Source organism: Enhydra lutris, unplaced genomic scaffold (genome assembly GCF_002288905.1).
Source record: "Enhydra lutris kenyoni isolate GAN:26980312 unplaced genomic scaffold, ASM228890v2 scaffoldscaffold20, whole genome shotgun sequence".
NCBI classification, from domain to species: Eukaryota; Metazoa; Chordata; class Mammalia; order Carnivora; family Mustelidae; genus Enhydra; species Enhydra lutris.
In genome coordinates this window covers 2,920,308-2,940,553 of record NW_019154104.1, presented here as the reverse complement: position 1 = coordinate 2,940,553, position 20,246 = coordinate 2,920,308, and the positions used below count along the sequence as shown (strand labels likewise).

The window sequence follows — 20,246 nt, the reverse complement described above, 5'->3', positions numbered from 1 at the left end:
AGGCACAGAGAACAAGCAAGGATGATGCCTCAAGTGGGAAGGGTCTTGATTTAAGGAATAGAAAGAAAGACCAGTGTCGGTGGGACTCCCGAGCAAGGGGAGAATGGTGGGAATGGAGTCAGCAAGGTCACCAGGAGCTGGGATATGTAAGATCCTATAGGCCATGGTAAGGACTCTGCATTTATTCCAATGATAATGGTGGGATGGGACTTGGATTGTGTTTTTAACAGACAGCCCTGGGTCATTATGGGGGGAAGGAGTTGAAGGAGGGGGCAAAGGCCGGAATATCTCTTACAAAGTTATTACGAAGTCCAAAGGAGAGGCAATGGTGTATCGATCGGGGTCTCAGTAGCAGACGGAAATATGACAGCAAATTACATTAGGGTTGGGGTGGTGTTGGGGGAAAGAGTGAGGAAAAGGAAAGAATCAGGGGTGATTTCCGGGTCTGGATAGACCATGTTGCTGTTGACTGAAATGAGGAAGAACAAGTTAAGAAAGAGAACTCAAGACCTGGCTGGTGACTCTCCCTTAATTTAAATGTCCTTGTGGCTTCATCAGAATTGAGGACTTACTTGGTTTTCAAGAGCTAGAAGAGAAAGGGTTTCTCTAGCTCCAGGCAGGGTCCAAATGGAGGTATTGCCGTCCCCATGACTGATCCCAGCGAGGGAGTCAGATACCCCGTCTCCTGCACTCCTCCAGCCATTGGGTCCGCCAGGCCCACCTCAGTTCCTCGGGCCACTACTACTGTCTGTCCTCGTTTCCCTGTCTTCCACTGAGTTATCGACATCTCTTATTCTCTTCATCTATTCGCTAAAAGTCACAAGCACAAGTCACAGATGGTCCCCAGACACGGTCTGTCCAGCCCGGAGCTTGTCAATGACAGAGACTCAAGGCCAGATTTTGAAAAACCGTGAGTTGCTGTCTGTGCTCTCACCTTTAGCATTATCAGCCCCTCCCCTAACGCATCTAGGACGGATCGTCCTGCACTATCCAGTCCTTCCTTTTCTTTTTTTTTTTTTTTAAGATTTTATTTATTTATTTGACAGAGATCACAAGTAGGCAGAGAGAGAGGAGGAAGCAGGCTCCCTGCTGAGCAGAGGGTCCAAAGCAGGGCTCGATCCCAGGACCCTGAGATCATGACTTGAGCTGAAGGCAGAGGCTTTAACCCACTGAGCCACCCAGGCGCCCCTATCCAGTCCTTTCTTGACCTGACTTCCATTTCCGGCCTGTACCCCCCTTGAGCCACCCGTTCTATCTGTTGATCTCCCCTTATTTTCTGACTTAAAGACTGGAGATGGCAAGAGTCCCTCCCATACTACTCTCAACCCCCCACATCGGGGTCCTGTTGCCCTTAGTAATAATGGTTGTTCTTTATTAAGTGCTCACGAGAGAACGTGTCCCCACCAAGTGCATCAATCACGTGCATGATCTCATTTAAGAACGCTCTGAAGTAGGTGTTCCGATAACAAATGAGACTTGAAGAGCTTTAGCTGGTTGCCTCGGGGTCACCCAGCTAGTGAGAAGTGGAGGCTGGATCTGACCCCAGGTCCTCAGTCTCTAGTACCAGGGCCGCTGCTTTCAAGGAAGAAAGTCAGAGGCTGAACGCTCACGCTTTCCGTGTTGGAGAGCCAGCTTTCGCTGCGACGGCAGTGGGTGCGGCAAGGGAGGACAGTTGGGCGGCTCTGATTTTGAAGCCACGGACTGGCGGGTGCTAGGGTGTGTTAGTAATCACTATTCATTCACCTCGGGAGCCACAAGCCCGCATTGGTTCTCTAGGTTCAGCAGCGTGGACGAGGGAAGCTCTGTTGCCATCCAACACGCTCAACGGGGACTTAGGAAAACTTGGGCGAGCAGAGAGGTTGTTCCAATCAGAATGTAAAGATAGTCCTACTTTATGTATGTGTGTGTGTGTATATATATACACAACATATATACATATGTGTGTGTGTGTGTGTGTGTGTGTATATATATATATATATATTTTTTTTAAGGGAGGTGCAGAAGACCTCAGCCTCCTCAACAAAGGGTCCACAAAGGGCAGGCCTGTGGCCCCCTCAAGTCTGTGAGGGTGCACGCCCCATGGGCAGCTGGACAGGGCTCCTGCATGGGTCTCTTCGTCCCACTGCTGAGGGGAGACTCAGCTCTGGGCACACCCCTCCAGCAGTGTCCCACACCCTCTGTGACCGGCCTCAACTGGAGTCTGGTGCTGGAATGTCCCCATTATTAAGCAAAGGTTGGGGGAGGCCCAGATCCATCTTTGTTTTTAAAGCTCCTAGTAATAGGAAGGAAGGAAGGAAGGAAGGAAGGAAGGAAGGAAGGAAGGAAGGAAAATGGAAATCAGGACTACAAAAATTGGTTTATGTTTTTCATTGTTTAGCACCTTTTAAAGATTTATTTATTTTTTTTAATTTATTTGACAGACAGAGATCACAAGTAGGCAGAGAGGCAGGCAGAGAGAGAGGAGGAAGTAGGCTCCCTGCAGAGCAGAGAGCCCGATGTGGGGCTCGATCCCAGGACCCTGGGATCATGACCTGAGCCAAAGGCAGAGGCTTTAACCCACTGAGCAACCCAGGCGCCCCTGTTTAGCACCTTTTAATATAAAAATAGTATAATTGTGCTAATCGCAAGGTCACTATAGGATTTGTAAGGTAACTGGGGCTCAGAGTGCCCTAGAGTTCATGTAATCCGGTTCTTGCCCCCGCTGAGGCTGCAGGCCTCATTCAGAGGTAGCTTACAAGCTTTTGAAGCCCGCTGTGAGTTCCAGAATGTGTGACTTGAGCCGCCTGGCCCTCCTGGCTTCCCCATGGTAGTCCCTGCCACAGAGAAAGGAAAGAAAAAGTCCTTCTGTGTCCAGGCAAGACTCCCACAGGCCAACAGGCCCCCCAGCCACGTCCTTTCTATAACATATGCCTTTCAGACCAATACCAGCTGATTTCAAAAGTCAAAAAATTCTCCCTGTCCCCAGAGCGAGAAGGATAAGGAAGCGAACATCACGGAGGACCTAAATGACGGGACCATTACGCTTATATTATTTCATTGCTCTCACAACTGCCCTGGGACGGTATAAGCATTATTTAACCTGTTTCTGTATAAGTTACATTATTTGTCCAAGGTCACGTGGCGTATCCAAGATTAGAACCCAGAACCTTTGACTTTCCAGACTTTGAGTCTGACCATGCCACGAAGCCCCACGAAGCCTAAGAGGAGCCCAGGGAGCCTGGAAGGGGGCCTGGGGCAGCCCCTCCCCTCGGTGCCCCCGTGGGGATACACTTTGACCTTTCTGGATCTTTTTACTGTTTCCTTCTCTTCCTGTTCCTTCTCCCAGCTGGCTTGCTGCCACCCAATCTGCTCCTTGCTTATGATACTTATTTTCCATCCACAGCAAAACAATTCACATCAAGGTAATTGATGATGAGGCGTATGAGAAAAACAAGAATTACTTCATTGAGATGATGGGCCCCCGCATGGTGGATATGAGTTTTCAGAAAGGTGTAGTACCCTGTCCTCCACACTAACATTAACATTCTTCTCTCCTCTCCTCTCCTCTTCTGGTTCTTTCTTTCCCCCATCTGTTTGTCTTCTATTCTCCCTTTCTTCTGCCTCTCTAAGTCCACGTCCCCTTGTTTTCTTTCTTGTTCTCTCATTTCCTTTCTTTGCACCTCTCCCTCTCCTCTCTCTGATCCCAGCACTGCCCTAACACCCATCAGCCTGTCACATGGTATCCGAAGAGGGATGTTCAGGAGTCAACGGTAATTTTTGTGAGATGGAGAAATGGATATGGGAAAAACACAGCGTGGGGGAGAGAGAAAGAGATAGTCAGCCAGAGCCCGGAGTATCATATATAGGGCTCTCTGTTTCTCCTGGATGGCTTTCTATATGGGAAGGAGAAAGACCACACAACACGGCGCCAGGTGGGAGGGCAGCACTGGGAAACTGGCCTCCATGATCAGCACAGATTCCCATGGGCCGATATTCTCAGGGCTAAGCTTAGAGTCTGCAGACATTGGCAATCAGTATATTTGGATTTGGGTTCTATTTATGGTTCATCCCATTCCTCAGAGCAGGCCTTAGGAGCCATTTTTTCTGCCATATTCCTGCTATCAAGGTGTGTTTCCCTCCTGACCTTGATTGAGCTGAAAGTAGAGGTTTTAGTTTGATGTCAAGGTTGCAGACCTACCTGCCAGCCTCTTGTTTTCCCTGCAGAGAACATCTAGGTGTGGTGGCAGAGACTTAGAATGGTGGGATGGGGATTATGGCTTGAGTGGAAGCTTTCCCACAAGATCACAGTATTTCTCAGAGTAGATGAAGCCTTTGCCTTCAACTTAAATGACCCCACACACCCCAGACTTCTCATAGGCAAGTCAGAACATCCTCTTCTGGACAGACCATCTGGGTCAAGGGGAGCCGCCAGTATTTGGGGACAACATTCCTTCCCTCCAGTCATATCCCTCCAGCCAGGCCCTTGGTCCCAGAGCACCCACTCCTAACCCACAGCAGAGTCCCTGCAAGGGAAAAGCTGCCAGGCTCACAACTCCTAGGTAGCCCTAGGTTCCCATATCTAGGGCTTAGAGAGAAGTTTCTAGAAAATCTTCTTGATAGTCATTTAGCTTTTGTCTACTGAGCAAAGTATGTAAAGGTGTCCAAAAATAGCACCGAAAAGGGTGACCCAGAGTGTACTTGTGAAACACACACACAAAACACAAGTGCACAGCAAACCTTATGGCCAGCAAACGCCCTCAGATCAGTCTACCATTTTACAGATAGCAAAGCGGAGCGTGTCTTCAGAAGGAAAGAGGAACATCAGAGGCTCTGACGAGACATTTTAGGTTATTGTTTGTTAGTACCTCTCTGCCCTTTAGAGAGCACTTAGGTCCCAGGTCAAAGACAAAGCAAGCAGAAAATAACAATCATGGCTCGCTACTGGGACGTGCGAACCCCACTATGGTTCCAGGGAGGACCAAGATGGGGATCGCAACTTCTCCAATGACAGCTGGCCTGATCCAGCCTCATGCAAGTCTCTGGAGGGGAGCGATTTTCCAAGAAACTTGGCTTCCCTCGGTGATTTGTTTCTAAACGACACTATGCTTTGTTGAGATGCCGAGAAATGATTATCTGGGACCTGGGGAAACCTCCTTCACCATTTTCCCCAGGCCCCAGATAATCAGCATTTAAGGAAGCCAGCCTTGGGACTTATCAGCGCTATACGATAGAAGTACAGAGGTGATTTAGAATTTGATGACATATCATTTTCTTTACATTTTCCTAGGAGTGCTTCAGCGGTAAATATTAAAGGAGTCCTGTGTCACATTATGGTTAATACATACTCATTTTAGTTCCCACTGCTGGAGCCCTAAGATCAAGAATGACAAAGATATTAGAATTCTGCCTTCCTTTCTCTCTCTCTCTCTCTTTCGTTTCTCTCCCTCATAAATACTTTTGAAGTTTTCTTTAAGATGCTCACATAAGAAGTGAGTATAGACACAGGAAGGGAAAACGAGCCCCTGGCTTGGTACTATTGGTATATCTCCTGTTGGAGAAGGGCCCTGGATCGTTCCCAATGGGTCAGTAGTTTACCTGCTTCCCGAGGAAATGCCAGTTACCATGTGACACCCCGTGGAACGTGCTGCCCAGCTGACTTCTTACTAACCATCAGCAGGATCTAAACTGACCGCCCCCACCAGCACCCCCCTTGCCCTTCCCCTTTCCCTCCTGTCCTCCTGGAACCCTTCCTTTGCCCACTTTTCCTTGCCTGCCGGCTCCCATTCCTTCACACCCATAAGCAAACTACGACCAAGGAGACAAGAAAAGCTGAGACGGTTTTTTTTATATGAGAAAAATACAATCCACCGTAGTCCTACTAGATGCCGCCACGGCGGGACTGGGCTGCATGCGCCAGGAGTGATGGGGAATGATTTTAAAGGCTGTGCTCCAAATGACCAACCAATCTACCGACCCAGTCGACACCCTCTCTCTCTTGTTGTCCCTACAGGAAAACCATAAGGGTTAAAATAGTAGATGAGGAGGAATACGAAAGGCAAGAGAATTTCTTCATTGTCCTTGGTGAACCGAAATGGATGGAACGTGGAATATCAGGTGTGAGATTCTTTAAAAAAAAAAAAAAAAAAATCAACAACAACCAAAAAAAAAAAAGAGAAAAAATTGAAACTGAAAAGCAACAGCCACAAAAAAAGCAACTCTGTTTTTTTCCTCCCTGCCCCCACCCCTCACCATTTTCTTCCCTTTTCCTTTTTCCTCTTTTTGACCAACGGACTTTTTTATTCTTTTCCCTCCTGTATTCTCGCTCTCACCCTGTTTCGGTGTCATCTCTGCCTTCTTAGCCTTAGCTGATTCCCCGGTCCTCCTTTCCCACCTTCTGGACAGCGCTGCAGCCTCAACTTCTCATTACCCTACCGAGTTACCTCCTCCCACCCCGTGATCCAGTGATCTGATCACCACTGTCCCTGGCACTCTCCCCCACAGCCCCCACACATCCATGAAAGCTGTAACTGTGGAAACTCCTTGGTGGGTGGGGAGGAGAAGAAAAAGAAAGGAATGTGATGCCATGCATGTCTGTGCCCTTTCCTGCCTTCTTGCCCTCCCACCCTTCACCCTTGAGCCTGGATTGAATGGGGGAAGAGTCTGGGATGGGGGCCGGGGCCCATGTTGCTATGATGCTTTGACAGTTTCCTGCTGCATTCCCCAACCTTCCTTGAGTGCGTGGCGGGTTATTCCCTTGCAGAGTGGTTCATAGGCCACTCTGCCCTTCATGGAGGTAAGTGTTTTATCTATTTCACAGCTGGGGAGACCATGGTATGAAAAGGTGTGCCAGGTGTCAGAGGCCATAGCTTCTGAGACCTCTCTGAGACAGAGCTGGCTTCGGAAGTTTTCATATGATCTGGAGTCCTGAACTATTCTCCCTCCCCCTTGACATCCAGCCCATCTCATTCTACCTTTATTCAGGCTGCTTTAGGACCATGCAATCCCTAAAGCAGAAAATTGAGAGTCTGCAAAAAGAAGGCAATAGCTCCAGGTATGGGAATCTCCCCAGCCAGAGGGCCCTGGAAAAGGACTAACACTGGGTGGGCCCAGAGTATTGACTTACGGGTTTTCCAATAGGAGAAGGGCCTCTAAATGGTGTAGTGGGTTTCGATCCCTGAGAAATAACACAGTTCACCGAAGCCTGCCTGGCTTGGCATCTGCAAATAGGCTTATCACCCAGATCCCAAGATAACCCTCATCTCCCACCAGAGGAGTGGCCCCATCTCCTTCCTTCCTCAAGACATGCATCTTGGAATACCTGCTAGGGTTCCATTCCTAAGGGACTGATTATGTTGCAGCCAAGGAAGATATAAGGAAAGATTTCTTCCCTTGAAGAAAAATGATTGGAAACCACTACTTCGAAAGTGCTGGAGGAGCATATGTGGGATTGGAGAAGGGTGCTCTTGGGAGGTACCAAGAGAAGGACATTCACACTCCCTTTCAGGAGAGAGATGCTTCTGGGAGCCTCATGGAGGATGGAACAGTGAGACCCACTTGATTGTCCAAAAAGGGGGATTATTCTGCAACTACTCCATATTCACATGACAAAGAGCAGCATAAAGCCTTTCCTTAAAGGACAGATCTAAGGGATTCAGCAACTATACTCCTAAAGCCTTATTGACAGGATTGATCAGTTCTCACTGTCTTCTGGGGACTCTCTGCAGATCTGACCAGTTCTGTGTCTACCTAGGTTTGGGCATGCCTAGTGTCCTAGGGGCAAAAGCCCTCTCCATCTTCCATTACTCATCCTCTCCTTGCCACCTGATAGGATGTCGCCATAATTCTGACTGCCAGAGTGCGAGCGAAGGGAGAAAATCTCTAGTTCCATTGTTTAGATTGCCAGTCCGCCAATTGCTACCACTGAGAACATTCTCAGAAGTTGTCTCAACACCTGCCCTACCTCATTCCGACTTCCCTTGTGCATCTACTTCACCGCCTCATGATTGGTTGGATGCAGCAGACGCCTAAGGCCATTGTAAACTAGATGTATCAATTTCCATAGTCTGTTACTAGGTGCAAATGAAAACAGCACAGGAGATCATTCAGGGTAGCTGGAAAGCAGGCAGTGGCTCCAGACACAACGAATGGGTTGAAAGTCTATCCGTGATTTTATTCCACCAGTAGAGGCCTCCCTCTTCTTTTCTGCCTCCCCAATAATCCCTGATCGACAGCAGGACAGGGAGGGACCTAAGATACACCTTGCTCTCTTCAAGAGACCTGGCCAAATGCAAATGCCTTTGGCTACTCCCCATTTGAGGACGCCCCTCTTTTTTTGCCCTGGACTCTTTGTCTAAGGAGACGTCAGCAGAGACCTAGTGGCGCCTAGTCCCAGGGAGTGAGTAGGTGAGAAAGCAAGGACCCTCCAGGTCTTCCCAGTGACCAAGATGCCAAGATCGAAGGTGCCAACAGGAAATATGTGCATTTCCTGACCTCCTGGTCTATTGTCTATTTTCAGTGTCTTCACATCTTCCCATATTTTGGCATTAGACCATTAGGTGAAAGGTCATACAACTGGATTGTCTAGACTCAGAATCACATGAAAACCCATCCTGATTTTCAGAATTCCCCGCTGTTCTAAGAGTGAGAAACTGTACAGTAGGAAGCTTTTCATGACCACTGCTGCATGGGGGAGTCTTAGGCATTCAGAACAGCATAGACTTTGCATGGTCAAAATGACAATTGCGTTACCGAAGGGGAAAAAAAAAAAAGCACTGCATTTGAAATAGCAGATTCTATTCTTGGCAGACAAAACAGACTTTAGAGGTGAGATTAAATGCTCCAGATAAGCTAGAGGAGGGAAAAGGGAGGATGAATAGGAAACATGGTTGTCGTGGCTTAGAGTAAGAGCCAGAATCTAGAAGTAGACATCGGAGGGCAACGCCAAGCAGCATGGTCAAGGCTGTTGGGCCTGGACACTGGGAGCCTCATGTGGAAAGGAAAGCATTCTCCCCCAGTCATGGGGCCTGTCTGTGCCCCTTCTTACCACATCAGTGGGCTCCCCCAGACAAGCTGCCCAGATGCTTCCAATTACTCACAGAGCTATGCTATTTCCTGTATGTCCCTGGGGTGTCCGAGCAGGGATAAATGATGCTCACCTGACCCTGGGGATCAATACAGGGGAAAGTTCAGCTGCAGATTCTCTCATCAACAGCAGCAGGAAAAACACCCTGGAGGTGTTATGTCACTCAGAATTGGCCTATCTGGGTCTCGCTGACCCATCTGTAACTGCTAAGTGGAAAGTCTCAAATTCATGTAGACAATGACCAGAGAATAGTACCATTTCTGGCTGACTGCAAGCCCTCTGCTTGGGAGGGACTTCTGAGTGAAAACCAGGCCAGGAGGGACCTTTCTGGAAGAGCTTCCTCTTGTCTGGCCTACCTGGGTTCACTGATGTATTTGGGTTTCTGGTTTCCCCTGGAGCCTGGGGGGCCAGGAAGGGCTCTGCTTCCATGTAGCTCCATAAAAGGAGCAGAATGAACAAGCTCTCTTGCTATCTGTCTATCTATCCATCTCAATGTAGCAAAGAGAGTCACTCACTTACCCCCTTGGAATTCCATATGGGAGGAACCAGAAAAAGTCAACTGCTGTTCGCTCTGCTCATATACATAAAAATTCTCAATCCACAAGTGTCTTCAGTGGTTGTGACTGTGAAATGATGGATTGTTGGCCGGAGCTGCGTTCCTAGAGATTTTTAGAAGAAACAATTCACAGACACCACCCCCACTCCTTCCCCAGCACCATCAGTCACCAGCCATACCACGAGTATGTAGTGGGATGTTCCCAGACTTCTGTATGACAAGAGCCAGGGAGTGTGGGGCTGTACTGAGACACCATTGAGAGGGAAATGTGGTATGTCAGAAGAATTTTTTAGCATAAGTACAAATTTGGGAGCTAGGGATGCCCTGTGTTAGGTACATCTAACTCAGCTTCCCAGTCCTACCTACAAACAGCTTTCTGTATAACAGTTTCTCTGGTCCAGGATACCTGGACCCTATTTAGCCTGTCCTTTCTGGAATAAAGACACACTCTGCCAGATGCAGCACCACAGAATCTATAAAAAATACAATTGCCAAACTAGGTGGCAAGAAAAGATACCTCTACCAAACACCTACTAGTTGCGGTGACTTTGCCTGGCACAGGTAATACCAAATGGTATTACCCTAATCTCCAGGCTGTATCTCTAAAAAGATAAACCATTCAGAGAAGACATTTTGCAGAAATTACCTTTTCATGAGGTCCTCCTTTGAGGGGAACTCCAAGTTCTGGCCAGTGTGGTAGCTAGGAAGCTATTTGTGGCCATGGGAGTGGTATGGGCACTGGGAAGCTAAGCTCGATCTGGTTATAAAGTTAGGACTAGAAGACACAGGACTGAGCACTGTTCCACTCTTGTAGGCCACTGCTCAGGACCTTGAAACCCTAGGGCCATGTGCCCCAATGATAAGCCAGCTACACTATACAGTTTTCATGGTAATTAGATCCTCATTCTTTTACAGAATGGATATGATAACCTGATTTCTTAGAACATCACGAATGACCAACTCTGTCTCTGCTCCACTCACCTGGATTCCCCATCCTCCTTCCTTTTCCCCTTGTGCCCAGAGCTGTAGGAAATGTGTGGGGAAAGTCAGGGCTCTGGTGCTCAGCAGTCCCTCCAGTGGCTTACATCTCTTGCTGCTGCTGTGGTTGCACATGCTCCAAATGCTGCCCTTTGCATGTGGCTGCAGGGCTCTCACCCACTAAGCTCACTGCCTTCCTTACCCTGCTGCAACCACAAAGCCTGGGGATACTTTCAAGATGGGACCTTAATGCTCTTTCCTTTTCTTTCTTCCCCTTGTCTGGTATCCATTTGCGAACAGTGCTCCTGTTGTCTCCAGGTAAGAGGTGTCTTGCCCCCTCTTTCTTGCTTCTCGCCAGTGCCATTATTTAGTTTAAGACCAATGTACTTTGATTTATTTAATAGGAACTGCGGGCTCCAGGTAACCTGACAAGTTCTCCTAAGGACTGAGAGCTTTATTTCCCCACTTGAAGTAATTGTGAGGAAGTAGACAATTCTTTGAGCATCACTTCTATCAGCAGATGTGGGTAAAGGCAGAACTGGTCCTCTCTGGGACCAGGAAGAGAGTTGAAACTTACAAACAGACAGTGGGTCATAGACTTCTCCAGAGTCTTAGTTCAACTGTCATCTTATGTTGTAGGGCAAGAGAGGGTGAGAGTCAGGGCTGAAGCTCCTAATGGGATCGTGATGGGATTTGAAAGCAAATACTTTGATCTTGAGGGAACCAGGGGAAAATAATCAGGAGCTGCTGTGAGAAGGTGAAAAGCAATTTTTAAAGAATCTGGAATTTTACTGATCCTGGAGATCTTCCATCTCATTACAGCTGAGACCTAAATTGCTAGAACTTTGGTTCATTTGTCATTGACCCTTGAAGTCACATGTGCCATGAACATGAAGAAGAATTAGGATATTATGGGTGGTGGGGACAATGATCTGGCTGGAAATAGAAATTTGGGGGAATTTATTTTGGACACATTCTCATGCAGAATGTAGGTTCTGTTGTAGGATGAATACCTTCTTTGAGAGTATGCTTGCATTGGTGTAATGAAATCATAAATGACATCCAACTTTGTGAACAGATAGGAAAGCATTTCCAGCATATCTGCAATTCTGTAACTCTCAGTGCAGGCAGAGTGAGCTATGCAAGATGTCTCAATATAAGTTAAAATAACACTTTAAATTCATCAGTTCTTTGAAGATATAAAAAAAAATTTAAGAGCAATTGAGAGGCAAAACATCTTACAGAATTCACTCGTATTCAAAATTACGAATAGGCTGCACCGGGTATTGAGAAGGGTAATATATAAAGAACATTGACGTCCTTGGAGGCTTTAAACAATAACAACAATAAACATAGGCAAACCCTTTTTTTTTTTTTTCCTGAAAAAAAAAAAAAAAGGGACTCCTGCTTCCTTGGCCATTTGCTTCCTCTTTATACCAACAGGATAAGAACTACCTCTGACCCCATATATTCCACTATTCCCTCAAGGAATTAATGTCATAGCATTGGGAGTTCCTTCTCCAGTAACTTTCTTGCCTGAGAAGATATTTGGGCTTCTTTATTCCAACTCTTGCTTCCACCCATCCCCACTACCTCCCACACACATAGACACACAACAAAGACTGGTGATTTAATTTAGGCTTTCTTGTACTTTGAACATATTTGCAAAAATACCAATAGAAGCTAAAATAAGAAAAGCAGGTATCACTTTCTAGATCTTTCACTCTGTAAACTTTTAATCTAGGAGCCCATGGTTAGACTTAAAACTCACTGGAAATCTCATGTTCTTGTCTTAATTTTCCTGGGTGGACAGGCAAACATGATTAACAATGTCTGGTGGTGAAAGACAGAATAAATATGTTCATTCTGAGCTATACCACCAAGCTCAGGGACCTCGAAATGAGCGCACTAGCTGCATCGCCCCATTTCTTTCTGAGGATACCTGTAGAGCATTGAGAGCAATCTATTCTTGTCTGGCCTGGCAAGCTCTTTGTTCTTCCAATATTTGCTCAATCTTTCATCCTATTCATATCCTCTCTCTTTCTCTCTCTCTCCCTCCCCTCCCCCTTTCCTGCGATCTGAGAGTTTATTCAGTCAGTCCAAATATCAAAATCACCTATCCTACCCACCCACCTTCACTTGAGATTCTGAGGAGTTACATAAACAAGCTATCACAGTCATTATGGTCTTTTAAATGGAAGACTTGTCACTCTCTCAAGAAAGTAGTTTGAATGTAAAGGAATGATCATTACAGAAATAGAATTACTATCAAACCAAGACACTAAATCAGAGTTGATTTAAAGGCATGTGAATCAATCACTTAACTGATATATATGAAGTTCCTCTGTGGGGCTGTGGGAGATCCAAAGATAGAGGATTGGTATTTGTCAGAGAGATTTTTGCAAAAAGCTAGATGGAAAAACTGAATGTCACCACAGGGGTGGATAGGTCAGTAGGTAGATCAATATCCTGCCAGATGGATATAGTGCCAGATTGATAGCTAAACAAGGGGTTAGACAGGTACATTTATATGTCACTGGAGAGCTCATTATATTGGTATAGAGTTCTTGAGGCACATGTAAAGTATGACATGGGGGCATCGGGGAGGGAGGAGTAGAATAAAGTAGAATAATACTGTCACTGCTAGGATAGCCATTGTGATATGGTGCCAAAACCTACAAGTAGAGGGAAAAAGTACTCTTGTTTTTAAAGAATCTATAAGTCTCTTTCTAAAGGCTTCTTCTCACAGTAGCCTGCAACCTGGCTTCTAGGATCACTGACTTCATAGCCAGAACCCTAGGTATACCCAGATTTACCTTCATAATTAACTAATAAAAGACTCTGAATCAATGGATTGAATAAAGTTAGACTGCTAGAGGGTGTCTGCTTACTTAGAAATAGACAGGACATTGATCCTTAAGAAGTAATTCCTTCTGAAAGTCGTCACCAACGCTACAGGAGGACAGCACCACGGACAGTTCCCAAACATTTTGGGATTGCCTTCTGCGTTTGGGGCCAGAAGCACTCAGTGGAGCAGCCAGCTCAGGAACCCAGTGCATACTTTCTTCCCATCTTCATTCAGGACAACTAAGAAAATTCTCCTATAAAGCAGCCTCTCTGGTAACTTACACTCTTGGCTTATCGTCTTTCCAGTGAATTCCTTTCCTTGCAACTTCAAGGGCTCAAGCCTCATCCATCCTTACGCCTCACCAATCTCCAGGTTAGAGAGAAAAGAAGACCTCCTTGGCCTCTGACCCACTTTGTCCTTGAGATTATCCAAGGACTAAAGGATTCCCATAGGAGATTCACTGTGTGGAATGAAAGCAATTAAGGAACTCAATAAAAGAATTAATTGCATATAAAATTGTGGGCTTGGAAGGAAAGATGTTTAAATGATCTCTGAAAGAAACAGGCTGCCAAGAGCAATTTTCTAATCAAAGGGGAATAAAAAGATTCAATCTCTATTTCACTCTAATCCAGAAAACATGTCTTCGTGGTGAAGTGGTCTTAAAATGGACTCACCAGCTGAAGTGGAACATTTTTCGCACCATTCAACATGAGAAGGGACCTCTGGTAAATGAGTCAAGATGCTGGGGGACACAGGGAATGCCTCAAAAAAAAGTAAAGGAAGAGCTTCCTTTTGGTTTTGGTTGAACAAGTATTTCTGTTCCAGAAGAAATACACCTGGTTCCTACAGAAATCCTGGGGACCTTTCATTGGATAATCAGGAAATCTTTCAGGAACTCTTCCAAGTTTCTCACTGTGAGGACAACATTCACTTGTATGGAGTGTAGATATTCCTGCTTTCTCCTCTACAGAGGGCACAGCCCCAGCATCATTGGAAACAGATGTTAACGGGAACCAGTAGACATACCCTTTGGATTAACATGTGGTTCTGGCCTCCAAGAACTTTTATATCAAGTAGTTGAACAGTCAGGCCCAACAATTCAAAATTGGTAAATGCTTTTGTTCCCAACTCTCCAATATCTCACCAGATGACTTGGGAACTTCACTAGGTGCTATTTCGTGGAAGGTCTTTGGGTCAGGTTGCACACTCAGTTATAAGATGGAAATAGGAATACTTATCCCAGGCCTGCAGGGGACCCTCTCATGGTCTGATGGTCATAAAATGTTCAGCATGTTATAGAAAGAGACACTAAAAAGTACCCAAAGTCCCTACTCTTGAGCTTGCTTTGTGCCCACTGCCTGTGCCTGATGCTCTGAGCTATAGATCCCTAGGGAGTGGAGAATGTGCTAAAGCTAGTCTGATTTTGTTTTGTTGCAGAGGTGACAGACAGAAAGCTGACTGTGGAGGAGGAGGAGGCCAAGAGGATAGCAGAAATGGGAAAGCCAGTACTGGGCGAACATCCCAAACTAGAGGTCATCATTGAAGAATCCTTTGAGTTCAAGGTCAGGCCATAAGTGAGATCTAATTGAATAATAGAGTAATGCGGTGGGAGGTAGAAGTTTTGTTCCGATTTCACCACTCAATAATGAAGTTGAAACTGAACAAATCACCTACTCACCCAGTGTCAATGTCCCCATGTGTAACCTGGAACGAATAGCCCTGGCCATTTAGATCCTAGGAATATTGGGAGGAAACATAACAAATGGAATAAAAGGGCTATAAAGCCCCTGTATGTATTATTTCTATTGTTCAACTGAATTTTAAAAACAAAAATTCTAAAATTTACATCTCTGGGGCAACATTTATTGGTATCAATACCATTATGCTTTATTGTATAGCTCTAAGTATCCAATATCTGCCATCACAACCAAAGAAAAGAGAAATAGAAAGACTGACCCAGAAGATACCATGCAAGGCCATTATTCCCAGAACCCATGTGGATATATGCCCAGAATGCAAGACATCTTTCATCCCCTTGAAGCATCAGACTCCTCCACAGTCCTGAGCATTCTAACTTCATGATTCCGAGTTTTTATCTCCCCAACAGAATACGGTGGACAAACTGATCAAGAAGACAAACCTGGCCATGGTTGTGGGGACCCATTCCTGGAGGGACCAGTTCATGGAGGCCATCACTGTCAGTGCAGGTAAGAGGGTCTCAAGATGGGCACTGGCCTTGCTGAGAGAAACAGGCAACTCCAGAGAAGGGCGAACACAGCCCCATCCGCAGCTACCGATTTCTGGGAAGGCCTCTGCATCCCAGATCTAGTCCTTGCTGTTGGCCTGTTTTACCAGGTCACTTCGGAGAAGAATCATGGGGTAGCTGGGAGAGCCTGGCTACCTGCTGGTTTTGAATCCTGGCTCTGCTGTGTGACGTGGGACAAGTTAGCTTCCCTCCACCTCAATTTCCTCATTCAAAAAGGGAATCATTTCGACCTTTCTCAGCAAAGCTGAATGAGAGTCCGGTGCCAAACAGAACTCATTAAATTCTGCTTTCCATCATTCCTTCCTCTCATTATTTTGGTCCTCCTTTTCTGTTAAGTGGAGGACTACTCTGATTAGAGATGTGGGGGGTCCAGAGTTTGTAAATTCCCCGCATTGACACTGGCAAACCTCCACTCTGGATGATTCCAGACCTCTCCTTGTCCATTCACTGTCAGGCTCCCTCAGTGGTGGCCCAGAGCACAGCCAGGACCCCAGACAAGGTGTCTCCATCACCACCCACAGTGCCTCTTGGCACCACGACAGCCTCCTCATTCTGCCCAGCTCCACTGGCCTTGTCTGCTTTCATGAGGCTTCGTTGTCATAGCAACCCACAGGGTCACATCCCTGAGGCCCAGGAGCCAGAGCAGAAGGACCGCCAGGAAGAGAGGGTGTCTTCAGCCGCTGCTCCCCCACATCTCACGTGGCCCTCCTCAGATCTCCCCAGGACACCCTCTGATGACATTACTTTGCCCCTAAGGGGACAATAAACAGAATATAGGCCACATCATCAAACCCCCTCCTTTCTTGAACAAAGGAACTGAGGGTTAGAAATAAGAGGTGATTTTCCCCAGCTTACAGATCCTCTTCCTGGCAAAGCTGCAACCGGAACTCACGTGTCCTAACTCCTGCTTGTTAAAACCCTCACTTCCTCCAATCGTGTTAAATCTAACCGAGGCTGCCCCGGACCGGGTGCCAGCGGGCCTCAGCACATCCTCTCCTCCCGGACCGCTGAACGGGCCACTTGGCCCCTGTTTCCTGGCGAGGACAATGGGGCCCAGCCCCGCTCTGTCCCACGGGATATCGGGAGGATGGCGCTGGTTCTCTGGTATGCCCACATGATCTGGAATGACAGCCGCGCCTCTGGGGACGGATGGCAACTGGAACCACAAGGTTACTTCAGCAGGCGGGTCAGGAAAGTTAGGGAGGAGCTCAGACATACAGCTGATTTTGCTTTTCTTGGCCCAGGCAACCGAGGAAGCCTCCTCCACCCTCCTCTCTGCCTCATCACCTTGTCCCTCCTGTGATCTCCCCCCACCCCGACCCTTTGTCCGGCTCCCCTTTCTCCAGTGTTTTCAGGCACCCGCAACCTGGCCCCCCGGCAGCTCAGGAGAGAGCGGGAGTGTCCTGCCCACTGATAATGCTTGCCATGTTGGGTTGACCTGAGTTTTCCTGAATGGGGACCTGACCTCGCGCCCTTCCCGGGGGCCTGTTTTATCTTGTCTGCAGCAGGGGATGAGGATGAGGATGAGTCAGGCGAGGAGAGGCTGCCGTCCTGCTTTGACTACGTCATGCACTTTCTGACCGTCTTCTGGAAGGTGCTGTTTGCTTGCGTGCCCCCCACGGAGTACTGTCACGGCTGGGCCTGCTTCGTCGTGTCCATTCTCATCATCGGCATGCTCACGGCCGTCATCGGGGACCTGGCCTCCCACTTTGGCTGCACCATTGGTCTCAAGGACTCAGTCACAGCTGTTGTCTTTGTGGCATTTGGCACCTCTGTGCCAGGTAAGAGTGAGGGGAGCCTGGGTTTGCAAAGAGGTTACTCCTGGGTCCAAGTGACCCCCTCCACTTTGCCTCAAGATCTTCTTACTACCACTGATCTGAGCTAACAGAGCCTCTGCCCCGAAGGTGTGCGGAAGTCAAAGGGATTCCTGACAACAGCACTAGTGAGAGCAGACATTCCTTGAGCCCTTTTGATGTGTCGGGCTCTGTGTATGCCACACAGTTGACATGTTTTCTCTCTGTAATGCTTACCAGATCCCTACGTAATCGGGATCATTATTATCCCCACGTGACAAATGAGGACACTGAGGCCCACAGAGCTAAATCGGCTGCCCGTGTGAGCAGCCCACTTTCTCAACCGCCACGTGATATGAAGGCCACAAACAACACAAAGACCATAGATACAGTTTTCCTCCCACGTGTCTCTGGCAGCCTCTGAGACCAAAGATTAGCCCGCTGGAAGGTGTCGCCCTGGAAATCTTCACGAGAATTCTTGGCTCCCTCACTTAGAAGGACACCTGTGAGTACAAATCTTCTCCTGACAGGACAGGAGAGGAAGCTTAGTGAGCTCGTGTCCTTTCATATGATGAATTACATGTTCTTTTCTTTTCGCATAAACACCCAGAGACGAACAAGAGCAAGCCTGAATTTATTCATTCATTAGGCAAATATTCATGGAGCCCGATGCAGTCTCGTGCTAGGCTGTCGTGGAAGGTGGGCAGGCGCGCTCCCCACTCTGAGTGGAGTTCAGCAGCTAGCGGCAGAAACGACTCAACTCCCATTATTGAAATCATCTCCATTTAAGTTAAATGACAAGAGAGTAGAGGTGCTGTGTTAGCATAGACGGAGGGATGGGGCTGGGCTGGTTCGTGAACGGCTTCCAAGAGAGGCTTATATAAGCTGGGCTGGAACGACAAGGAGCAGAGGGCTATGTTAGCTCAGGCTCCTGACTGAGTTCAGCTGGGTGTCCAGGACATCTGAACCTGAACTCCTGCCAGGGAGCCTCCCTGCTGCCACAGCAAGGAAGAGAGAGTGTCAAGTGCCAAGAGGGTTACGTTGAATCCCATCAGACGGGACTCTGCTGGCTGCACCCAGGGAAACTCTTCCTGGACTAAGAGAATAAATCCCCCTGGAGGGTAACTGAATTGACATGACACTCCAGGGAAACCTCGTCCCCAAACCCCAGCACAGAGCAGTGGGATGATTTGCACATTAGTGATGCAAGAGCCTTGGCTCTCCTGGAAATGTGTCAGGTGGTAGGAAATTAGATGGATGGTGCATGGAAAGCTTTGTGGAGGAGATGCCCTGTGATCTCCGTTCTCCAGGCCTCAAGGGACGGAACTAACAGAGGGAAAGGAGCAGAACTATCACAGTGGGAAAAGGGACACACGTGAAAAGAAATTGCAGAGGATCAGAGGGGGAAGAGCAAGGTCATAGGTAAGAAAAGGCAAGAGATTTTCTCTCCGAGATCCGAGAAAATTGGCAAGAAGGAGGCAAGCCAGGACAAGCTTGGGACACTTCCAAGTCCTTGCACTTGGTCAGGGAGCAGCTGGCAGCATCAGGGGCTTGAGAAAGGTTACACAGTGGTGCACTCAGCTGATTTCATGGCTTTGCCCGAAATTCTTTGGGATGATCATATGCAAAGGGCCCATCCATGAGAGTTTTAGGACCAAATGTCTTGTTAACTGCCCGTGTAACCTTGGGTAGATTGCTTGACCCTTATTATCCTTACCTGTGAAATCAAAGGGTGGCTAGATGTCCCCGACAGTCCTCCCAACGCCTACAGTCCAGGCCAACATCTAAAGTCAAGCAGCTCGCAGAGCCCCGTGCCCCATATACTAACTACAGAGACTGAGTCCCATCTTCCTTGAGTCCGTACCTCATGGTTCCCTGGCATGTCTCTGTCCGAATAAATCCAGCCCCTAACGCAATGCCAAGCCCGGGGGCCATGAGTCTGTTATGTGAGCTGATATTGTGCAAGATGGTTACAATCAGCATCTGCGCTCAGCAGCTTCCCAGGCGGCCAAGTTTCCCTGGGCAGATGGAGAAATAGCAAACTCCCCTTACCGGGAAAAAAAAAAAAGAAGAAGAAGAAAAAAAATCCAAAGGGAACAGCACACCCACTCAGTAAATATCAGGACCTAGGCCCTTAGGGATCTTTCAGACCCCAGCGGATGAGGAACCTAAAGCCCAGAGAAGTGAGGTGACCTGTCCAAGGCCACACAGCCTGTTCATGTCCAAGGCCACACAGCCTGCCTCTCCTTCCTGAGCTTGGTCTGGGGCCCCAGCTGCCTTCTGTACATACAGTGGGGCCGGGGCGGGAGTGGGGGGCCCTCCGCGTCTCAGGCTCCCTCCAGCTCCCATCCTCTCTCCCTCTTCCAGACATGTTTGCCAGCAAAGCCGCGGCCATCCAGGATCTGTACTCTGATGCCTCCATCGGCAATGTCACGGGCAGCAACGCCATCAACGTCTTCCTGGGCATTGGCCTGGCCTGGTCCGTGGCCGCCATCTACTGGGCCCTGCAGGGACAGGAGTTCTACGTGTCAGCGGGCACGCTGGCCTTCTCGGTCACCCTCTTCACCATCTTCGCGTTTGTGTGCATCAGCGTGCTTCTGTACCGCCGGCGGCCCCACCTGGGCGGGGAGCTGGGGGGCCCACGCGGCTGCAAGCTGGCCACGACGTGGCTCTTTGTGGGCCTGTGGCTCCTGTACATACTCTTTGCCACGCTGGAGGCCTACTGCTACATCAAGGGCTTCTGA

The 20,246-nt window shown here is 47.9% G+C and overlaps 1 protein-coding gene across 5 annotated transcripts in view; it reads left to right on the top strand.

Annotated features, from left to right (window-relative positions):
* Positions 1-20,246, top strand: part of LOC111148610 (solute carrier family 8 member A3) — a 114,627-nt gene extending 94,381 nt beyond the window's left edge. Inside the window, exons 2-7 of one of the 5 annotated variants that reach the window (XM_022505328.1) lie at positions 5,990-6,093; positions 10,896-10,913; positions 14,890-15,005; positions 15,551-15,650; positions 17,215-17,490; positions 19,870-20,246. In XM_022505328.1, the coding sequence (XP_022361036.1) occupies positions 5,990-6,093; positions 10,896-10,913; positions 14,890-15,005; positions 15,551-15,650; positions 17,215-17,490; positions 19,870-20,246 (991 nt within the window). Of the gene's footprint in view, positions 1-3,382; positions 3,490-5,989; positions 6,094-10,895; positions 10,914-14,880; positions 15,006-15,550; positions 15,651-17,214; positions 17,491-19,869 lie in introns of all 5 variants that reach the window. The other 4 variants (XM_022505327.1, XM_022505331.1, XM_022505330.1 and 1 more) reach the window with 4 other exon arrangements.